This window comes from Bubalus bubalis, chromosome 3 (assembly GCF_019923935.1).
Source record: "Bubalus bubalis isolate 160015118507 breed Murrah chromosome 3, NDDB_SH_1, whole genome shotgun sequence".
In the NCBI taxonomy this organism is placed as follows: Eukaryota; Metazoa; Chordata; class Mammalia; order Artiodactyla; family Bovidae; genus Bubalus; species Bubalus bubalis.
Window position 1 is genome coordinate 132,211,883 of NC_059159.1, and position 22,647 is coordinate 132,234,529.

At 42.9% G+C, this 22,647-nt stretch overlaps 1 protein-coding gene across 4 annotated transcripts in view; it reads right to left on the reverse strand.

Moving 5' to 3' along the window:
* ENTPD4 (ectonucleoside triphosphate diphosphohydrolase 4) overlaps positions 1 to 20,673 on the reverse strand; it is a 39,629-nt gene extending 18,956 nt beyond the window's left edge. Inside the window, exons 1-7 of one of the 4 annotated variants that reach the window (XM_044940168.2) lie at positions 20,461 to 20,672; positions 19,340 to 19,408; positions 10,924 to 11,019; positions 8,224 to 8,421; positions 7,509 to 7,714; positions 1,314 to 1,464; positions 693 to 796 (exon numbers count right to left, since the gene is read on the reverse strand). In XM_044940168.2, coding sequence (XP_044796103.1) covers positions 693 to 796; positions 1,314 to 1,464; positions 7,509 to 7,714; positions 8,224 to 8,421; positions 10,924 to 10,931 — 667 coding nt within the window. In that variant the 5' untranslated portion in view covers positions 10,932 to 11,019; positions 19,340 to 19,408; positions 20,461 to 20,672. Of the gene's footprint in view, positions 1 to 692; positions 797 to 1,313; positions 1,465 to 7,508; positions 7,715 to 8,223; positions 8,422 to 10,923; positions 11,020 to 19,339; positions 19,409 to 20,460 lie in introns of all 4 variants that reach the window. The other 3 variants (XM_006069548.4, XM_006069547.4, XM_006069546.4) reach the window with 3 other exon arrangements.
* Between the last annotated feature and the right edge of the window lie 1,974 nt (positions 20,674 to 22,647).

The following is a 22,647-nucleotide window of genomic DNA, read 5'->3' on the forward strand; positions in this document are numbered from 1 at the left end:
CAAATGTCACTTTCTCCATGATGCTTCTAGCTAGGAAAAAAAAAAGTCCCCTTCCTTTCAATTCCCATGATAATATTTCTTTACTTCTGTATGGCATATAAAACTGCCTATATAAGCAGCTGTTTACCTCGCTTGTCCATAAACAGTTCAATGGCAGTATGTGAATTTCACCTAATTTTTGGCGAAATGATAGATGATTTTGAAATAAATGCTTTTTGGTCTCCATCTCCAACAAGCTATTCCCCAAATAATTACACTGACTTGCCATTTCATTCTCAAGTAGAATTATTTCTTTGAAAACAGAATATTTTCTCAGTGTATCAAAGTGAAGAATAATTTCCCTTTTCTAGCAAGTAAATCAGTAGAAGGTTCCAACAGCTCAATAATTATCATAATTTCAGAAAGCTGTATAACTTAGGCAAGGAACACAAACCTTTTCTAGCAAAATAAATCCAAAATATGTTTCCTAAATGTGAAGACAAACTTAGTTATTTTTTAATGGCTTAACATTTAGATTATAAAGACTAGTCATGTTAAAAACTAATATTACCATCTAAAAATTATATTTGAAGGCTATGGTTTCCCAAATTTTAAGATGTTAAGAACAATTTAATAAAGTATATAAAGTGGAAGACTGGGAGGACTTACAGGAATAGCTTCCCAAATTTCAAGCTGAAGACTAATATACTAACCTTCTTGTTTCCCTGAAATTACTTCTGCATGAGAGTCAGAAAACAGGAAGTCAAAGTGCACAGGGATGTCAGTCAGAAGGTCTTCCAGAATGGCTTTCTGCTGACTGTAACACAATCCCAAAATTTACATGTCAATATATTAAATCCTAAATTTTTCTGTTTTAAAAAGAAAAAACAGAAACAAAAAACCCAAACCCTATAGCTCTGGTATATCCTGTGTGAAAAAAATAAAATTTAAAACCAAAACGATTCACTGAAAAGACTGTTTAAGAAGGAATTTTCAGAGGTTGTATAAATTATGTGATTCCTAGATGTAGAATTACAACTGCAAACAATCCTTAAACTAAGAAGTAAAAAATCAGGTTTTTTTTTAATGACAACTTCCCAGTTTACTCTTCACAGTCATATAAAAATACATTAAAAGGTATTTTGTGAGTTCTGACTATAGGTCTGGTACTGTTCCAGATTTGAACAGAGAATTTTTAATGTCTTCCTTTTGATGATGATGACGATGGAAGAGGAAGATGAGGCGGCGGGAGAGGAGGGGTGAAAAGGGAGAAAACCCACCACAGCCAACACCACCACTGGCCTGGCAGGCCCTGCCCTCGTGGGGAGGATCACCTTTCGGGGAGGATTCTCATTCCAGCCGTGCAGAGAATGTAGAGAGGGGTCTCTTTGTGTTTTGCCCGTGGAACATGCTCTGCAGCAAAGTTCAAGAGTGGAGAAATGTAATCACTGACTTTCTCTGGAGAAGTCGCAAACTCTGAAATGCCTACAGAAAAAGGAGAAGTCCTTTAAATTAATATCCAACATATATTGGGTTGGCTGTAAATGACGGGGATACTACAAGTTCAGCCCCATGCTCTCTTCTCAGTCATCAAACACAGACCTAACGGAGCAATTGCTATGTGTCCGATACTTGGGATCAACTGCATGTCAGCTTGTCTCTGCCCCTAACAAACATATCCACACTGGCCTCAGGCAAGTTCACTCTCTCTCACAGCTGCCATCACCATCTCTGTCTCAGATCTCTAAATCTTTTTTTAATTGTTCATACCATTCCTTTATTATGCTTTTAATGTTCATGAAAACAACAGTGATGACCACTTTCATTTTAATAGATCTCCAATCTTAATTGCAGCCATCCAGACCTCTTGCCTGACCTCTGATCACACTGACTTGATACTGATCATACTGAAAGTTACTGATCATACCCGTAACTTTCCATGGGACACAGCCAAGTCCTTGACCTCACAGCAACATATGCAAATCCAAACTCAACTTCCACTGCAATCCTGCTCTTGCTGCCTGCTACTCACCTTAGCAGCCCCAGCAGAGGGCCCTCATCCCCAGCAGATGTTCTGGGTCTCACTGATCACCTATCCTTGGTTCTGCTCACATTATTTCACTTCTCACCATCTCTTCTGGATACCACCAGCCTCGGCCAGCCTGCTGCAGCACAGCCTAATCTCTAGTCCTAGCCATCCCCAACCACTCTCTATGCAGAAGGTGTCTTCTGCTTTGAGATCCTCTGGTGGCTCGATGCCCTCTGAATAAAACTCAGCTCTAGAACAGCATAAAACTCGCTGTACACTCCCCCATCCCATCTCCTGCCACACTCCTTCCATTTGGCTCCAACTACACTGCATGACATTTCTGTAATGCTTTGTATTCTAGCCTGAGGGCCCCTGCACCTCCACCAGGAAGACCCTTCTCTTTGACTACCCACCTCCTTTCTCCCTCTTCACCTGGCTGACTCCAGCTCACCCACTGAGCTACATCCTCCCTGGAAGTCTTTCCTAACAGAACCCTCCCTGAAGGTGAGCTCTCATTATATTCCATGCTCACCCTCCCCTCTCAGTGTATATTCATTCCACCTCACTGAAACTCCCTATTTACTTGCCTGTCACATTTCAACTGGAAGTGTCTCGAGGGCAGAAACTATGTTTTGTTCAGTTAGTCTCAGCACCTGACACAGTCCCTGGTAAATAGGAGGTGCTCAGCAAATATTTGCTGAATGAGTACATAAGTGTTCCAGCTGTCATTTAGCCTATAATGTTAAAGCTGAGGGGGATTTTAGAAATCCAAAATTTATTTCACAAATTAGCAAACTGTGGACTCAAATTAAGTGATCTGTCAAAGCAAAGAGCAGCAAACAAACTGAAAGCCAGATTTTTTTTGGACTCCATATACAAGATCATTTCAATGGACACCAAGCCCAGAATTATTCAGTACAGTCGCTCAGTCGTGTGAGCAACTTTTAGCGACCTCATGGACTGTAGCACACCAGGCTTCCATGTCCATCACCAACTCCTAGGAGCTTGCTCAAACTCATGTCCATCAAGTTGGCGATGCCATCTAACCATCTCATCCTCTGTCATTCCCTTCTCCACCTGCCTTCAATCTTTCCCAGCATCAGGGTCTTTTCCAATCAGTTAGTTCTTCCCATCAGGTGGCCAAAGTATTGGAGTTTCAGCTTCAATATCAGTTCTTCCAATGAATACCCAGGACTGATCTCCTTTAGGATGGACTGGTTGGATCTCCTTGCAGACCAAGGGACTCTCAAGAATCTTTTCCAACACCACAGTTCAAAAGCATCAATTCTTCAGCACTCAGCTTTCTTTATGGTCCAACTCTCACATCCATACATGACTACTGGAAAAAACCACAGCTTTGATTACACAGACATTTGCTGGCAAAGTAATATCTCTGCTTTTTAGCTGTCTAGGTTGGTCATAACTTTTCTTCCAAGGAGCAAGTGTCTTTTAATTTCATGGCTGCAGTCACCATCTGCAATGATTTTGGAGCCCCCAAAAATAAAGTCTGACACTGTTTCCATTGTTTCCCCATCTATTTACCATGAAGTGATGGGACCAGAGGCCATGATGTTTGTTTTCTGAATGTTGAGCTTTGAGCCAACTTTTTCACTCTCCTCTTTCACTTTCATCAAGAGGCTCTTGAGTTCTTCTTCGCTTTCTGCCATAAGGGTGGTGTCATCTGCATATCTGAGGTTATTGATATTTCTCCTGGCAATCTTGATTCCAGCTTGTGCTTCATTCAGCCCAACATTTCTCATGATGTACTCTGCATATAAGTTAAACAAGCAGGGTGACAATATACAGTCTTGACAGACTCCCTTCCTGATTTAGAACCAGTCTATTGTCCCATGTCCAGTTCTAACTGTTGCTTCTTGACCTGCATACAGATTTCTCAGGAGGCAGGTCAGGTGGTCTGGTATTCCCATCTCTTTCAGAATTTTCCACAGTTTATTGTGATCCACACAGTCAAAGGCTTTGGATAGTCAATAAAGCAAATGTAGATGTTTTTCTGGAACACTCTTGCTTTTTTGATGGTCCAGCGGATGTTGGCAATTCGATCTCTGGTTCCTCTGGCTTTTCTAAATCCACCTTGAACATGTGGATGGTTCACGTACTGTTGAAGCCTGGCTTGGAGAATTTTGAGCATTACTTTGCTAGCATGTGAGATGAGTGCAATTGTGCGGTAGTTTGAGCATTCTTTGGCATTGCCTTTCTTTGGGATTAGAATCTTTTCCAGTCTTGTGGCCACTGCTGAGTATTCCAAATTTTCTGGCATATTGAGTGCAGCACTTTCACAGCATCATCTTTTAGGATCTGAAATAGCTCAACTGGAATTTCATCACTTCCACTAGCTTTGTTCATAGTGATGCTTCTTAAGGCCCATTTGACTTTGTATTCCAGGATGTCTGGCTTTAGGTGAGCGATCACACAATTGTAGTTATCTGGGTCACGAAGACCTTTTTTGTATAGTTCTTCTGTGTATTCTTGCCACCTCTTCTTAATATCTTCTGCTTCTGTTAGGTCCATACCATTTCTGTCCTTTATTGTGCTCATCTTTGCATGAAATGTTTCCTTGGTATCTCTAATTTTCTTGACGAGATCTCTAGTCTTTCTTATTCTATTGTTTTCCTCTATTTCTTTACACTGATCTCTGAGGAAGGCTTTCTTATCTCTCCTTGCTATTCTTTGGAACTCTGCATTCAAATGGGTGTATCTTTTCTCCTTTGCTTTTAGCTTCTCTTCTTTTCTCAGCTATTTGTAAAGCAGAGGAATAGGACTGGGAGACCCCTTTCCCCCCACAAATTTATCAAAAGATCATTTGAATGCTGAGCAACTTCCACAAAACAACTTCTGAATACTGTCGGAGGACACCAGGCACCCAGAAATGCAGCCCATTCTCTTCGAAAGGAGGTAGGACAAAATATAAAAGACAAGACAAAAGAGAGACAAAAGAGTTAGGGATGGAGACCTGTCCTGGGGAGGGAGTCATGAAGGAGGAGAAGTTTCCAAACAGTAGGAAACTCTCTCACAGGTAGGTCTGCGGGGAGTTCTAGAATCTCAGAAAGCAGCATAACTGGGAGGAAAAAAACCCCAGAATACACGCCTAACCACAAGTGCAGAAAGGAGAACTTTCCTGTGAAAGGCTCTAACCTAACAACCTAATAGGCAGCCTGGCCTGCTCACAGAACAAAGGAGAGGGAATACCAAAGGAGAGCTAGCAGACTGCCTACCAGCCCTTCCCAGCCCAGAGGCAGAGAGGCAGGCTTGGGACAGTCAGAGCTGGAAGGCAAGGGGCTGCTACAATCTCAGCCCCAGGGATGGCATCTTCCATCAAACTGAGCAGGCTCCTAGCTGCTAACCATGTCTTCCCGGGATCCTGGATGGTTGACATTCACCAGGAAGGTCGTCCTGAGATTAGCTCTCCAGAGGAGACATATGGCACACCTGAGATGGTACTCCCACAGCACACTCGGGGAAACTGAGCAGCCGGGACTAGGGAGGTGATTAAGATGCATGGCCCACCTGGGACAGTGTGCTTGCTAAGCACTTGGTTGCCTGGGAAGGGCACAAAACACACACCCAACCCACAGAGACTGAGCCAGAACTGTGTCTGAGTGTCTCCTTTGGAGGTATGGGTCAGCAGTGGCCAGCTGCAGGGGCTATGGGTATGACAAACCTGGTATGGCATAAGCCCTCTTGGAGGAGGTCACCATTAACCCCACCAGAACCACCAGAATACACAGGACTGGGGAAACACAAATAAACTTGGAAGCCACAAATAAAACCTTGTATGCACAAGGACCCAGGAGAAAGGAGCAATGACCCCACAGAAAACTGACCCAGACATGCCCACGAGTATCCAGGAGTCTCCGGTGGAGGTGTGGGTCAGTGGTGGCCTGCTTCAGGGTGGGAGGCACTGATTGCAGCAGTGAGTGCATGGAACCTTTTGAAGGAGGCTGCCATTATCTTCATTACCTCCACCATAGTTTGGCCTCAGGTCAAGCAACAGGGAGGGAACACAATCCTTCCCATCAACAGAAAATTGGATTAAAGATTTACTGAACACAGCCCCGCCCATCAGAACAAGGCCCGGTTTCCCTCTCAGTCAGTCTCTCCCATCAGGAAGCTTCTATAATCCTCTTATCCATTAGAAGGCAGACAGAACGAAAATCACAGAGAAAACTAACCAAACTGATCACATGGACCACAGCCTTGTCTAGCTCAATGAAACTATGAGCCATGCCATGAAGGGCCACCCAAGATGGACAGGTCATGGAGGAGAGTTCTGACAAAACATGGTCCACTGGAGAAGGAAATGGTTAACCACTTCAGTATTCTTGCCTTGAGAACCCCATGAACAGTATGAAAAAGCAAAAAGGTATGATACTTAAAGATGAACTCCCCAGCTTGGTAGGTGCCCAATATGCTACTGAAGAAGAGTGGAGAAATAACTCCAGAAAGAAGAGATGGAGCCAAAGCAAAAACACCACCCAGTTGTGGATGTGACGGGTGATGGAAGTAAAGTCTGATGCTATAAAGAGCAATATTGCATAGGAACCTAGAATGTTAGGTCCATGAATCAAGGCAAATTGGAAGTGGTCAAACAGGAGAAGGCAAGAGTGAACATAGACATTTTAGGCATCAGTGAACTAAAATGGACTGGAATGTGTGAATTTAACTCAGATGACCATTATATCTACTACTGTGGGCAGGAATCCCTTAGAAGAAATAGAGTAGCTATCATAGTCAACAAAAGAGTCCAAAATGCAGTATTTGGATGCAATCTCAAAAATGACAGAATGATCTCTGTTCGTTCCCAAGGCAAACCATTCAATATCACGGTAGTCCAAGTCTATGCCCTGACCAGTAAAGCTGAATAAGCTAAACAGTTCTTTGAAGACCTCCAAGACTTTCTAGAACTAACACTCAGAAAAAGATGTCCTCTTCATTAGAGGGGACTGGAATGCGAAAGTAGGAAGTCAAGAGCTACCTGGAGTAACAGGCAAATTTGGCCTTGGAATACAAAATGAAGTAGGGCAAAGGCTAACAGAGTTTTGCCAAGAGAACACACTGGTCGTAGCAAACACCTTCTTTCAACAACACAAGAGAAGACTCTACACATGGACATTACCAGATGGTCAATACCAAAATCAGATTGATTATATTCTTTGCAGCCAAAGATGAAGAAGTTCTATACAGTCAGCAAAAACAAGACTGGGAGCTGACTGTGGCTCAGATCATGAACTCCTTATTGCCAAATTCAGACTTACATTGAAGAAAGTAGGGAAAACCACTAGACCATTCAGGTATGAGCTAAATCAAATCCCTTACCATTATACAGTGGAAGTGACAAATAGATTCAAGGGATTAGATCTGATAGACAAAGTGCCTGAAGAACTATGGATGGAGGTTCATGACATTGTACAGGAGGTAGTGATCAAGACCATCCCCAAGAAAAAGAACCTGGTTACCAAGCAGATATTTATTGTTTACATACCAGGTTTTATTTTCATGACCACAGGCTTTCGGTTTTTATCCCTCATTTGCCGGATATCCAGCAGATCGTGAGGATTGCCATTGTGCCGTGGCCAGCAATAGACAAATATCCGAGACCCGCTGCTCCCACAGTCCACCACGACGCCATAGTTCACATTGGGGTTATTGGTGTCCGTAGCTTCAATGTCAGTAACTCGTGCCAAGTACCTTGTTTAGAGAAACAAACATACTTTTAATGAGACAGAGACGATCCATAATGCAATACACAAATACCAAGTCAGTGATCTCTAAGCTATGTGGCCCTGCCACCAGAACATTTTTACAACTGTCAAATAATCAAAAAAATTAAAAGAAAACAAAAAGTGACCATGGTAAAAGTAACCTAAACCAGACACACACTCATCATTGTTTTAAATAAGTTCAAACAAGCTCTGAAAAGCAAAACTCTATTTTCCAACTGTCAACAGTAACTGAAAAATCAGTTTTAAATGATATCACAGGAGAAGCTTATGCTCAAATCCTCTTATGATGTGGATTTGGTGGTTAATAATTAAACAGTTTCAAACAGTTTAGTTTTTCATGCTATGCTGTATTGGGTACAAAATCCATTTCCTCCAGCCACATGCTCCTTAAATTCCAACCTAATCCCCAAAGTCTTGAAGTCACAGGATGAAGGTATGGCATACCATCTAGAAAACACATTTTTTTCCTCCTACCTTTGAAACTTCTTGTCTTTGGAGAGCCGTCCATACTTATTTCGGATTATGACAACAGAAAAGTATAAAAGTGAGACAGCAGCAGCCAGAAGGCTGATGACGATAATTTGGCGTAAGTTGGTATTCAGAATTCGGGGACACCCCACTGGAGAGATGCTGAAATGCCAGGAAGCAGGAAAAAGACAGGAGATGCCAATCCTGAAATGCCAAAAGACAGGTTTAGCTAAAACAGTTTGCTCCACAGAGGCCTCCCCTCACCGCCACTGATCCAAATACAAGACCTTCAGCAGGAGCTGCCCCTATGTTCCTGCTGGAAGGCCTTATGTAGACCAGCCTCTTCCACATTGCTATTGTGCTATGTAAAATAGCCAAAATTAGAAAATCAGATGAATGAGAATTAAGCTCTGATGATTATGACTTTTCTGTATTCCCTCCCTTTCTGGGGAGTATTAGGTAGTTTTTATTTTTACCCTGCCTCATTCCAAAAATAGAATTAGAGATAGTTTATACGAATTAAGTTCAATAAAGTAAATAAGTAAATGTATAATAAAGCCAGGTTTAAGGATGATGAATTTAGAGTACAAAAAAGCATGTAATAAGGAAAGCCTGCAAAGGTGGTTGAGCATGCTAGTGGCCAAAACTTTGCCTGTTACAGTGGAAACATAAGTGGTCCAGGCAGAAGCAGATTCTCTAACACTGAATTCCAAGGCCAATCTCTCTCTGGTGACTGCATGAGAAGATGGGAAATAAAACAGTATCTTTAACAATGTCCCTGCAATGGTCAACAAATACGTTTTGTGTACTCTGTATTTTTAGAAATATTCCTGAGACATTTCTCCAAATAAACTTTCTTCTCAGTTTATGTCAGGAACAGGCTTTAATTTTTTTTTTTTTTTTTTGCTGCCTTTGGGATAAATTCTTTTGTTTTACAGTTAATCGACACTCTTTCCTTTAAAGAGTGTTTCATGGACTAAAATACCTCAAAGAAGGGGGAGGTAGCCTGCTAACCCGGTAGAATTTTCTATTTGTAGTTTCTGGTTACCATATGGGTTCCTGGGCCACTCCATAGGGTTTATCACCCCTTCCCATATCTCTGAGGCTTACAGACCTCTCTCCTGTGCTTAATTCAACTCCTCCCAGATCCCAGCATGCGTGCCCTTTATGCTAACTTACACTAACCCCTGTCGAACCCACCTGGCATGACCACTTTCCTTCTGTGACAGGCACCCCACTGGGGCCCTGGAAGAACAAAGGTGTTCAACAGAAGCGTAACACAACTGAACACATTTCACTTGATGCCGGGAGCCGGCATATTGCATATTGAGTACATATTGCATATTGAGTGCAGCACTTTCCACAGCATCATCTTTCAGGATCTGGAATAGCTCAACTGGAATTCTATCACTGCCGGGAGCCAGCGTGAGGAACTCCGCCCATGACAAAGGTCATGAGGAAGGAGGCTCGGCATACGCAAAGGCGGGATCGAGCCTCAGGAGTCCCCCTGGAAATTCTCGAGCATCTACCCCCCAAACCAGAGTCTGCCTACTTTCTGCTTTGTGCTTTCACCTACACCTCTGACTTTACGGGGGGCTGTCCCCCACTACCTCTCTCTGAAAAAAGAGTTAGCTTACAGCTCCAGTTAATAATTCCTGGGTGTGACAGTGTTTAACCTACAAACTCCTTTGGAAATCCTCTAGCCTGCCTGAATAGGTTTTTCCGGCCACATGTGATTGTTCAGAGCCTCCCAACTGTGAGAGGCAGGAGATGTTCTAAACTGCCTAAACACAGATTCCTTTGAGTAGTTAAAAGATTGATTAGAAATTGTATTGGTGAAGGGTTTTTCACTTGTTGGGCCAATGTTTGCTGCTAAGTCTCCATACTCCTTACCTACTGTGTCCTTGGCAGTGTATTGATTGATATAACGGGTATATAGAAATGTAAAATGCAGCTTTGTCCAATGCTTTTTTGGAGGCTGGTGCCTGACTTTGGAATAATCACCTTTAGAGAAAAATAAGTTTCTTAAAATGTTAACAGGCCTCCGGGCCAGAAGATGATGTCAATCACCTGAACTTTTGCATATGATAAGTTTGAAAGCCTGGCTTAGATTAGAACCAGGAACTGCTGTCCTTGCATGACTCCACCCCTTCCCCCATTATCCTCTATGCATAACTTAAGGTATAAAAACTACTTTGGAAAATAAAGTGCGGGCCTTGTTCACCAAAACTTGGTCTCCCCATGTCGCTCTCTCTCCCAAATTCTGGCTGAGTCTCCATCTGAAGCGCGGAACCCACCATGCTTGCTAATTATGCCTGGGCTTCTAAGATCCGACCGGGGAGGCCTCAGTGTCTCCTCTCCTTCAGGAGAACGGAAGGACGCCTGCGGCCTACGTAAGTGGTGCAAACTTCTTGTCTCGAAGTTTTATTGGTCTCCCGCGTAAACCAAGCTACTCAGACTCTTTTCTCCACTGAATTTTCCTACTGAGCTATCCTCATTCTATTACTCTTTGTATCCTTAATTAACGTGTAATTAAGCAGTTGTTTCCTGACCCTCGCCTATGCCGTCTCTCCTTCAAATACCCTGGATCAGCCGGGGCTGGACCCCGGCAACTTGAGATTCAGATTTTTCTCCCCATGGAGACCTGTTTCTGCGGCACTGAGATCTCGGGTTTCACAGTGCCAGTGATTTGGCACCACCACTCACCTCCCCATGCTGATGGGTCAGAGGTCAGGCAAGGCTCTGGGAATCAGTCGTCATACACCATCACCGCAGTCCTCCTGGCATTAGAGCCCTCCTATTCTAGAAAGTGGGAAAAATCACAAAAATGGCACACTCCAAGTAAACGTCTACTTTACTTATCAAAGGGGTGCTTAACTTATTTTGTTTTATTTTTTAAATTATGAAAGAATGATAACACTTTACAGGAGACTTGGAAAACACAGAACAAAGTTACATACAGTTCCACTATATATTACAACTAGTAAAAAATAAATTGTAGATAAGTGAAAAGTAGATAAATTAAGATTTTCAGTTGGAGTTTCAATATCAAACTCCCCAAAATTAATAAAATGAATATATAGAAGTAGAAGGAAACAGGAGACCTGAAAATCACCATGGACCAACTCAACATAATTAAGATCCATATAGTTTTTGCACAACAGTAGGATACAAATCCTGTTCAAGTTCTCAAAAGGGTGTTTAAATCTAAGCATACGTAAACTGGTCCATGATCCCAGCATTGGAGCTTTTAGCAGGGTTTATTCCAAGCAACACACTTATAAGTTAATTTCATGCTGTCAGAGATACAGGCCTAAATCAATAGAGCTAGTAACAGTCTGGCACTAGTTAATGCTTTCTACCCAAAAGCAAGTCAGTGACCCCAAAATACAGGTCACCGAACAGCCTAAACTACCTAATGGTGCTGCATGTTAAGGGAGATGAGGGGTGGGAGTAGGAGGTGGGCAGAATGACTAACTGAAGGGGAATCTGAACTATCCATGCATCTGGTTAATCTAGTAGATCCCTCTTTCATGCACAAAGTCCCAGGTAAGGCACCACACTCCTAGTGAGTTTTGTCACCTTCGCAGTGGCTGCCACTCCTCCACCTGAGACCTCACGTCACAGACAGAACACAGGTCTAAGCAAAGGCTTCCTTCCGACTTGCTGGATCCAAAGGACAAGAGACAGTGGGTCTCTTTCTTGGTCTTGTGGCCCTGCTTCACTGCTCCCAGGCTCTCAGGACAGCTGTCTCCCCTAGTCTGCTTGTTAGCTCTTGATCAATTCCTTCTTAGGACTCTCCACGTCTTGGTGCCTCTGCACATCCCATCTGTTCTGTTCCCCATAGGTTTTCTGTCTTGGCTCCAATCTCTCCTAGCCCTAATCTCTGTTACTGGTCATCTTCACTTATTGCCTCAATGATCTGATAGCTGACAACTAACTGACAACACCCCAAGCTTCTTCTCTAAGTCACAGATATGTATCTTCCAGCACCTACTGATAACCCCATCTGAACATCGTGCTGACCTGTGAGAAACACTTCTGAAACTGAACCCTTCCACTGTGGCCCCATTCTGCTCTTCCCATGCTCCTCCTTGCTATCTCAATCCCATAAACACTCAAAGCAGAAAACTAAGGAGCTGGGCCTGACCCCTCCATCTCCTTCATCCTCCAGAGCCAATTTCTTACGAAGTCCTTCCATTTCTTTCTTTTCTTTTTTTTGGAGGCAAGGAATACGACTTTATTTGGAAAGCTGGCTGACCAAGAAGATGGTCAGAGTCTTCGAGTCCTTCCATTTCTTTAACCTCAGTTTCTCTAAAGTCTGTTCCTTTTCTTGTCACTTTTGCCTGAGGTCTCTTTCTTATCTCTTATTTTTACCTGGCCTATTTGGACAGCAGCCTAACTAGTCTGTCTCCCACCTGCAGTCTTAACCCAGCAGCTACCCAATCCCTTACTAATAGATTCAGGCAGATTCTTCATCCTAAACTGACAGCCACCATCCCTGCTCAGGTCCAGGAGCCTGGTAATCTTGTGCTGGAAATCCTCCAATGGCTCCCCTCCCATGTAAATAAAGGCCAAAGGCTGTACCCTGACTCCCGGTCCAATGGGACCCCCACCTGCCACTGCTCTGATCCTCTCCCTTTCTCACTCCACCCCAGCCACACTGGCGTCCTCGCTGTCTTTATCCATGCCAGGTGCTGTCTGGTCTTAGGGTCTCTGAATGTGCTGCTCCTTCTGCTTATAAATAATGCATACGGCTTATTTTTTTTTCACTCCCTTCAGACTTTTACTCGATGGCACCTTCTTAAGGAGGCCTGCCCTGGCCACCCAATCTATAAGTGCAAGCTCTCCACCCAGCTCCCATCCCTGAGTTATTTTTTTCTCCTCGGCGTTTAAAATTTACTAACTCCTTATACAGTGCCAGGCCCTGTTCAAATGCTTTATAAATACTCATCTATTCCTCCTATCTATCAATCACCAAGGTAGGTACTATTTGCATAATATTTTATAGATGAACAGAGAGGCTAAGTAGTGTGCCTGAGGTCACACTGCTAATAAAAGTGATTATAAATAAAAGAGCTGAGATTCAAGCACGTGAATCCATATACCTATCCACACAGTCTTCTAACAAACTGGGTGTGGGTGTGTTTGCATTTCTCTTGCCCATGTGTCTCCTCTTCCAGAATGCAAGCCCCACAAGGGGCCAGATTTAGGTCTGCTTGGCTGGTGGCTACATTCCCAGCATGGCAACCCCTAGGAAAGAGCCCGGCAAGAAGTCAAGCTGCAGAGTTCTCGGATTCAAAAAGTTTACGAACTTACACATAATCTTTCCAAAACAAGCAGGAATTATGATAACCTCCCAACTTGTCTCTCTCACTCAGGAAAATGTCCTGTCTTTAGGATGGTAAAGGAGGTCCCACTTGATCTAGCCTTACGCTGTTCCATACAGCAGCCACTGCCATGTGTGGGTGAAATAATTAAAATTAAAAATTCAATTTCTCCAGGCTCCAGATATAGAAAACAATCTAAGTAGTTACCAGTGGGGAGGGAAAAGGAGGGAGAGGCAAGACAAGGGTAGGGAATTAAAAGGTACAAACTACTATGTATAAAACAGATAAGCTACAAGGATGTATTGTCCAGCACAGGGAATATAGCCAGTATTTTACAATTACTATAAATGGAACATAATCTTTAAGAATTGTGAATCATTGTGTTGCACACCTGAAACTTACATAATATTGTACATCAACTCTATTTCAATTTAAGAATTATATTCTGGGTAAATACTAACTGTTGTATGTAACAATCTTTCTGTGTATAGATGCTTTTTTTAATGAATGAAATAAAATGTATTTAAAAGGGAGGGAAACAGTTCAGTCTGTCAGCTGCATGAGCCACATGTCAAGTACTGCTGAGCCACACGCAGCCTCTGCATCAGAAGGCTTGTTCTGGCCCCTGTCTATCTTTCTAGTCTTATCCCCTGACTGACAGACTAGCCTGACCAGTACCCTGTACTCCAGCCGTACTAAACAAGAGCCGAGGGCCACTGGAATGCTCCCATCCCTCTACGTTTGTACAATGGCTCTCTGGCTCTGGTCTGTCCGTTGGTGCTCCTATGTGCTCCTCGTGCTCCTCTCCTCATGCTGCTGGTTCAGCATGATCCCTCTGGGAGGACTTCCCTAGTCCTCATGTCCTTAGAGTACTGGCTCTATACAGTAGTCAGCTACAATGCTACGCTTATGCTTCACTTTCTCATTACATGGTAAGCCCCTCAATGGCAGGAACAGCCTCTTATTCCTCTGTTTCCTCAGTGACCAGTGCCTGTCACACAAGTGATGAGCAACTACTGCTTGTTTCATGGGTCACTGGGACCACAAGACATAAACATGAATCAGATGTGGACCCAGCCCTTGAAGAATTTACAATCAAGTAGAGGGAACAAAACATATACACAAAGATGTTATAAAATAAAAAGGATTAATAATGCCTACCTGGGGGCATTATTACCCCTACAGGGTAAAATCACTGTAATTAGTTTGGGTTTTGATATGGTGTCCATATTGTACCATGTACCCTAAACTTAGGACAAACAGTATTTGTGATTTAAGAGTTCACACACAAAAAAGAAAAAATGCCAATGTAAATATGTTTTATATATTTTTATATCTACTTTTAGTATTTGAATAAGGTGAGATTACTACAGCATACCTTTCATTAGAATACCAATGGCTCAAAGATTTAAATATCAAATAATCCACAAAAATGTAAGATGAAAATGTAGTATTTATCTAATTCCAGAATAGGTAAAACTTTTCTTCAAGTGACATCAATGTCTCAAATTATAAATAAAAGACATCTACTTATGAGTTTAAGACTTCTGAGAGTTAAAAATAAGCCTTTCTCAAACACACAAAACTTGGGGAAATTACATGCAACGTACATGACACATAGTAAATATCCCTTACATACAAAAATTTCTTATAAACAAAAAAGAGAAACACTGGAATAGAAAAATGAGCAAGGACAATTGGAGATGAACAGAATAAGAAATCTGAATGAAGTCAGACAGAATCTAACTTCACTGGTATTTCGAGAAATATAAATAAAAACAAGGTTTTATCACTATCAGTTGGCAAAGATTAAAGTCTGATGATACTGTGCTAACCAGTGGGAGGCGAAAAGGTTGTGAGCACCCCTGGAGAGAATCTAAATATGTACTCACCTTCTGAGGGCGAAGAGGTAACACATGTGAAAATTTTAAACATGCTTACCCTCTGTTCTACCCATCATAGCAATTTGTCCTCAGGAAAGAATAAGATAAATTCACTAAAACACATATAAAGATGTTCATCGTAGTATTATTTAGAATAGCAAAACACTGTTCAGTTCAGTTCGGTCGCTCAGTCGTGCCCAACTCTTTGCGACCCCATGAATCACAGCACGCCAGGCCTCCTTGTCCATCACCAACTCCCGGAGTTCACCCAGACTCACGTCCATTGAGTCACTGATGCCATCCAGCCATCTCATCCTCTGTCGTCCCCTTCTCCTCCTGCCCCCAATCCCTCCCAGCATCAGAGTCTTTTCCAATGAGTCAACTCTTCGCATGAGGTGGCCAAAGTACTGGAGTTTCAGCTTTAGCATCATTTCCTCCAAAGAAGTCCCAGGGCTGATCTCCTTCAGAATGGACTGGTTGGATCTCCTTGCAGTCCAAGGGACTCTCAAGAGTCTTCTCCAACACCACAGTTCAAAAGCATCAATTCTTCGGTGCTCAGCCTTCTTCACAGTCCAACTCTCACATCCATACATGACCACAGGAAAAACCATAGCCTTGACTAGACGGACCTTTGTTGGCAAAGTAATGTCTCTGCTTTTGAATATGCTATCTAGGTTGGTCATAACTTTCCTTCCAAGGAGTAAGCGTCTTTTAATTTCATGGCTGCAGTCATCATCTGCAGTGATTTTGGAGCCCAAAAAAATAAAGTCTGACACTGTTTCCCCATCTATTTCCCATGAAGTGATAGTGCCAAAAGTGCCTTTTGGGGGTGGGTTACATTAAACACGGCACATGTATGCAATGGACTACAATGTGACTATTAAACATGCTGACACACAGAGGGAAAGAGAAAAGAGAGGACATTTCAAAAGAGAAATGCACTGTAAGGATGCACCACAGCAAACGTAGGAAATGTTATTTAATCTGGTGTTTGTCTTAGGACTTTTTTTTTTCAAATATGTGATGACCATGAGGATAAAAAGATATTTTTATAAGTTACAAAATTTGCGTTTAAAGACTGAAAATAGGACAGCTTATAAATTGCTGAAATAATTATGTTTATTTAGGACAATATTTATTTAGTATTACCCAGGAGACAACAATATGGTAATGTGATCTTCAAATGTCAACTCCAGTTGTATTTGCAGCTAAGAATCTTGGCACCACAGTTTAGGGAGGCAAACTCAGCAATCTTACATAAAACTGTCATGATTTTAAAAGGCCTAAGCTGTGTGAGACCTATCACCAAAGAGATGCATTAAATTGCATGATTTCAGCTGAGGGGCCCCGCTCAGCTGAACATTTCTTAACAGAATGAGGTATACTAGGTCCTGAGTCAAAGTCTTTCTCAGTCAGTCTCTCTCTGACAGACCTACGTGAAACAGTGAAAACAATGCCAGTCAACTGCAAAGTGAAATGGCTCCCATGGTGAAAAATGCAGGATGCAGTGATACAGATATTAGCAAATACTGAAATCACAGGCAAACAAAATTGCAAACAAATGAGACTCCAGAAGAGCTAGACCTCTGAGTAAGATGCTAAGATGACACAAGAGTGCTGCAAAACAGAACAATATGAGTAGCAAAGCATTACAAAAGGGCTTGGAAAAATCAAAAGATCATCAACAGGCAGAATTCTGCAAGGAATGACTGTGTCGGTGGGAGTGAGAGGCTGAAGTGAAGGATGCGGCGTGGCACTCAGTTGTGGGAAAAATACATCAAGACAACTTGATTTGTTCATTAAGAAGAATGTATGGTAACAAGTGTTGGCAAGAATGTAGAAAAAGATGAACTGTGAGCATTGTTGGCGGAATGTAAATTGGTACAGCCACTAAGGAAAACAGTATGGAGGTTCCTCAAAAAATACTGGAACTACCACATGATCCAGCAATCCCATTTCTGGGTATCTTTCCCTAGAGAACAAAAATACTAATTTGAAGAGATATATGCACACCTATGTTCATAGCTGGATTATCAGCAATAGCCATGATATGGAAGCAAAGTGCCCAAAAGATGGATCAAACACATATGGTGTATGTACATACAGTGAAATATTACTTGGCCACAAAAAAGAATGACATCTTGTCATTTGTGACAACATGGATGGACATGGAGGGCATTCAACTTATATGTGAAATCTAAAACACAAATGAACAAACATAACAAAATACAGAGACAAACATACAGAGAGCAAACTGGTGGTTGCCAGAGGGGTAGGGAATGGCAGGAGGAGAGAAATAGGTGAGGAAGATTAAGAGGTACAAATTCCAGTTACGAAATAAATGAGTCACAGGCATGAAATTTACATATGCAATTCAGCCAATAATATTGTAACAAATTTGTATGCTGACAGAAGGTAACTCGACTTATGTTTTTTATACATTTTTTGTAATGTACAGGGTTATCAAATGTACATACACAGGATTCCCTATGCTGTGCACCTGGAACCAACACAGTGTTGTGGGGCAATTATACTCCAATTTTTTTAAATAAGGGAGGGGGTAAGATTGTACACAGTTGCATTTATGATCTACATTTTATTCATATTTATTTTACATTTTTTATTTTATTTTTCAATAGCAAGTCCTAACCAGGCTTCCCTTGTAGCTCAGTCGGTAAAGAACCTGCCTTCAGTGCAGAAGACCCGGGTTCGATCCCTGCATTGGAGAAGGAAATGGCAACCCACTCCAGTATCTTTGCCTGGAAAATCTCATGGACAGAGGAGCCTAGTGGGCTGCAGTCCATGGGGTCGAAAAGAGTCAGGCACGACTGAGCGACTAACACTAACTAACACTAACTAACTAAGTCCTAACCAAACCTCTTCCTTACCTCTCACCATTCACTTGCAAACTTCTGGTCCCCATTTTAAATGATCTCTTTTCTGGTCACACTTTTCCCTCCCTGCATCACCTCTATAGCTTCCTGGATCTGCAACTCTGACTTCCTTCAAGTTTCAGTGCCACATCTGGGGCTTTCCCTATTATCACAAACTAGTTTAGTCTAAGTTTGGGCTCACAAACCTCTGACACAAACTAATACCCCTTTCCAAATTCCTCAGGTCTAAGAGGAGTATCACCATGAATTGGGGTTACCTGGTTCTCAACTTTGATTCCCAACTATCCATATGTTGTAAGTTTATGTCGGTCATCAGGCCCTGCCAATTCTTCCTCAAATAGTCCACACATCTAAAATGACCACAGCAGACACCGCCAGCTCAAGACAGATCTCTATGTGGAACACCTTTCTTTGGAAACACTTCTTTGTAAAACACTACCTTCACAGTATGACCAGCTCAAGACTCTTCCAGAGCTTACGGGTCAACAACTTCCCTGTGTGGCATCCCTGAGACCTTTCATCCATCAAACAGTCTCATCTTTTAAAAAAAAAAAATAGATTTTTTTTTATATTGGAGTATAGCTGATTAACAATGTTGTGTTAGTTTCAGGTGTAAAACAAAATAATTCATTTATACATATACATTATCTATTTTTTTTCAAATTCTTTTCCCAATTAGGGTGGTATAGAATATTGAGCAGAGTTCCTTCATCTTATTTCACCAAGCTGTTCTCTTCTCACTCCAGATAACATCTCTCTACTCTAGTGATGGGGGTTGCTCCTCTCCCACACAAGCTGTTCTCACTCTTGCCTTGGCCCTTAACTTAAGTCACTTCCTACTAACTCATATGTCCTGCTCACAATATTACAATTTTCTCAAAGCACAGGTCAATATTTTTCTTTGCCAAGATTTGATTTGTAATACTTCTGTTTTCCCACACTCAATCTTCTCTGTATTTGTGTGTAGTCTATTTTAAATAAACACGCTGAATAAAAATGTAAAGAATATAAATACCTAAATCAACTTTTGTTTCTTCTTTCCAGGCTATATACACAAGGGTTGAGATCATGTAGTCCTACAAGGCTTGGAAGAATGTAAACCATAGATTCAAAATGCAATAAATACAAGTGATAAATCAATATTAAGGTGAACAATAAAATCAACAGACTACTTAGACAAATTAATGCTCCATTTTGTAATTCTGCTAATGTGTCAAACAGAATGAACAGACCTGATACCAAGACATGATAACATTAAATGTAAGATAACTCAAAGAACATGATTCTCTCCGGCCTCTCCAAGCCTAGAAAATTATTTTCATTACACAAAACAGAACACACTAAAGACTTCAATATGACATTAAACTAGGGATTTAAGTCTCTCATTTAGAGTTCTTTAATAACCTAGTGTATCTTCTAGCATGGAAGTTCCTAAATTGTAAGGCATCTCTTTACTTTCCTACTAGTGCCAAATGTTCTCTGAAAACGCTTCACACTAGTGTTCCTCTAACTGGAGTCTGAAGAGCCCTTCGGGTTCTGAGACAAACTCCAGAGAATGAGGGAACACCTTTTAAAGGTGTTCACGCATTACTCAAGTTTGAGAAACATAGGTCTTACCATCACTTTATCGCCCAATTAGCTCTATTTTTCTCAATGCAGCTACTTAGATTTAGATATTAGAGAAATCTAAAGCATGAATCCTGGTAAAAGCAGAGCAAGGCGAAAACGATGCTGACTTGTAAATGTCATGACCAGGTGGCAGGTAAGATCCGCAGGGTCCTGAGTGCAGCATCCTTCTCCCCAGCCAGGTCCCTCCCCAGTGCGGGCCAACCCGCGCCCACTACGTGTCGGAGAGGAAATCAACGCGGTCACTGGAGCGGGCGCAACTGCACGATTACCAGCTTTCTCCCGCCAGGGGCTGGGGGGAAAGCACCTGCAGCCCAGGGTCACGGGCGCTGACGGCGGGCGCCCGGAGGCGGCCGAGCGGCCCGGGCAGTGGGGAGCCACTGGCGCGGGGAAGGCCCCGGGGGCAGAGCGGCAGGTCCGCGGCCTCGCCGCCCCGTCGGGCCCGGCTCCAACGGTCCCCACTTCGGCCGCCCACCCTCCCCCTCATCCGCGCCAGAAAGGCCGCCTCACCTGCTCGGCTACGTCCGACTCGGCAGCCAGGGCTCCCGGGAGTGGGGACTCGCGGGTGGAGCGCATCACGGCCACCGCGGCGAGGCGGTGCCGGCAACGCCGACACGACTTCCCAATGGGGATAGCGTCCCAGGAGCTCCGCTCCTTTCCGGTAGTGGGCCCGCCACTCCTCCGCCACCCGAGTCACGTCACCGGGAGCGCCGGGAGCGCGCACGCCGAGGGGCGGGGCTTACGCCTGGGGCGGGGCCTGTACGCGGTGACTGGCATCCACGGAACCACGAGGAGTCTGCTGAGAGCACAGAATGTCAAAAGTGAAAGTGGCAAAACGAAAAGTAACCCGTACGGTGGCCTGGATACCGCAGATCGTAGCCCTTCGGTTTTCAGCAAGTATCAGTGCATCTTTCCTTTGTGCTCTTTATTATTATGCACAACAGCACTTGAAAACTTAACTGGGCACTTCTGCTCATCTGTTGACATTTTATTTTACAATTTTGCCGGTAACTATCTCTGTTTTACAGGCGGAGAAACGAAGCACAAACTCATTCAGTGACTCTCTTAATTAAGGTCCACGTAATTAGTAAGAACCAAGATTTCATTGTTGCCAGAAGTTTCATATACCAGAGCGTATTCTAGGTTAAACAGAGCGCCCTCAACACACGAAATGGTTTTGAGAAGAAATAGTGAAGTAAATGAACAACACTAATTCCTGACATTGACCCCAAGACCTGGTACTTAGGTCAAGGACACACTATTTAGCTTTCTAGCTTGAGCCCCAACCCCCACTCCTTCCCCCCCAAAACCCCAATGCCTTGAAGTCACAGAGCTGGAGACAACCTTGAGAATCGCGGCTTTTTATCCTTTTGTCCTCTTAAAAAAAAAAGTAGTTTCCATGCTGCCCAGACATAGGAAGCCACCAGGCAGCCTAGCCACTTTGTTATTACTGTTATTGTTCAGTCGCTCAGTCGCATCCGACTTTTTGTGACCCCATGGATTGCAGCACTCCAGGCTTCCCTATTCTTCACCATCTCCTGCTGCTGCTGCTGCTGCTGCTGCTAAGTCGCTTCAGTCGTGTCCGACTCTGTGCCACCCCATAGACGGCAGCCCACCAGGCTCCCCCGTCCCTGGGATTCTCCAGGCAAGAACACTGGAGTGGGTTGCCATTTCCTTCACCAATGCATGAAAGTGAAAAGTGAAACTAAAGTCGCTCAGTCGTGTCCCACTCTTCTTGAAACTTGCTCAAACTCAAGCCCATTGAGTCGGTGATGTCATCCAATCACCTCATCCTCTGTCAGCCCCTTCTGCCTTCAATTTTTCCCAGCATCAGGGCCTTTTCTAATGAGTCAGCTCTTTGCATCAGGTGGCCAAAGTATTGGAGTTTCAGCCACTTTAATATATTTTTTTAAAATGAGAGTCCTAGAAACGTCTACTCATTAATTGTGTCAAGTAAAAGAAGCTTAGACAAAACTAGTAGCTATATATTTTAAGCAGAATCCTTGGTCCAGCACCTGCTTGGGTTAAATCTTGTGGTAACATTTCATCCCTGGATTCAGACACTGTTCATGGAAGAAGGCTAGCAGTGACCAAGGAGGCTTGTGCTTTAGAAGTAATACTATCTTTCAGTTGTTACTCCATACTAGAATCATAGAGCCACAGAATGTTCCAACGAAGGGGCCATGGTTACAGTCTAGATAAAACCTCCTCCTTTTTCTGTTAAGGAACCTGGAACCCTGAGAGATTGAATGTCCTGCCCAAATGCCCTGAGGCAGGGGGGATTAAAACCAGTTGTTCTGACTCCTACTTCAGTGCCCTTTTATGGCAGTCAGTTGTTATTTTAAAAAATGACTAGTTTAGACAGATTACACATTAGAAACCTCTGTGACTTCTACCCAAGATTTGTTTTGAGAAGCTGAGGTAGTTGGTCACGAACATGCTGTGATTTTAGGGCCAGGCCCCCTCAAAATTATGTACCTTTCAAAGTCCTTACAATTTGAGATACTGGTTCTTATTACAGTAGACTCTCAAGAAGGCCTCTACTAAAAGCCAGAATAGTAGTATCACATCATCAGTACTTATTGATGGGGCTTCCCTGGTGGCTCAGTGGTTGGACTTCCAATGCAGTGGACTCAGGTTTGATCCTTGGTCAGAAAACTAAGATCCCATGTGCTGGGGGACAACTAAGACCTCATG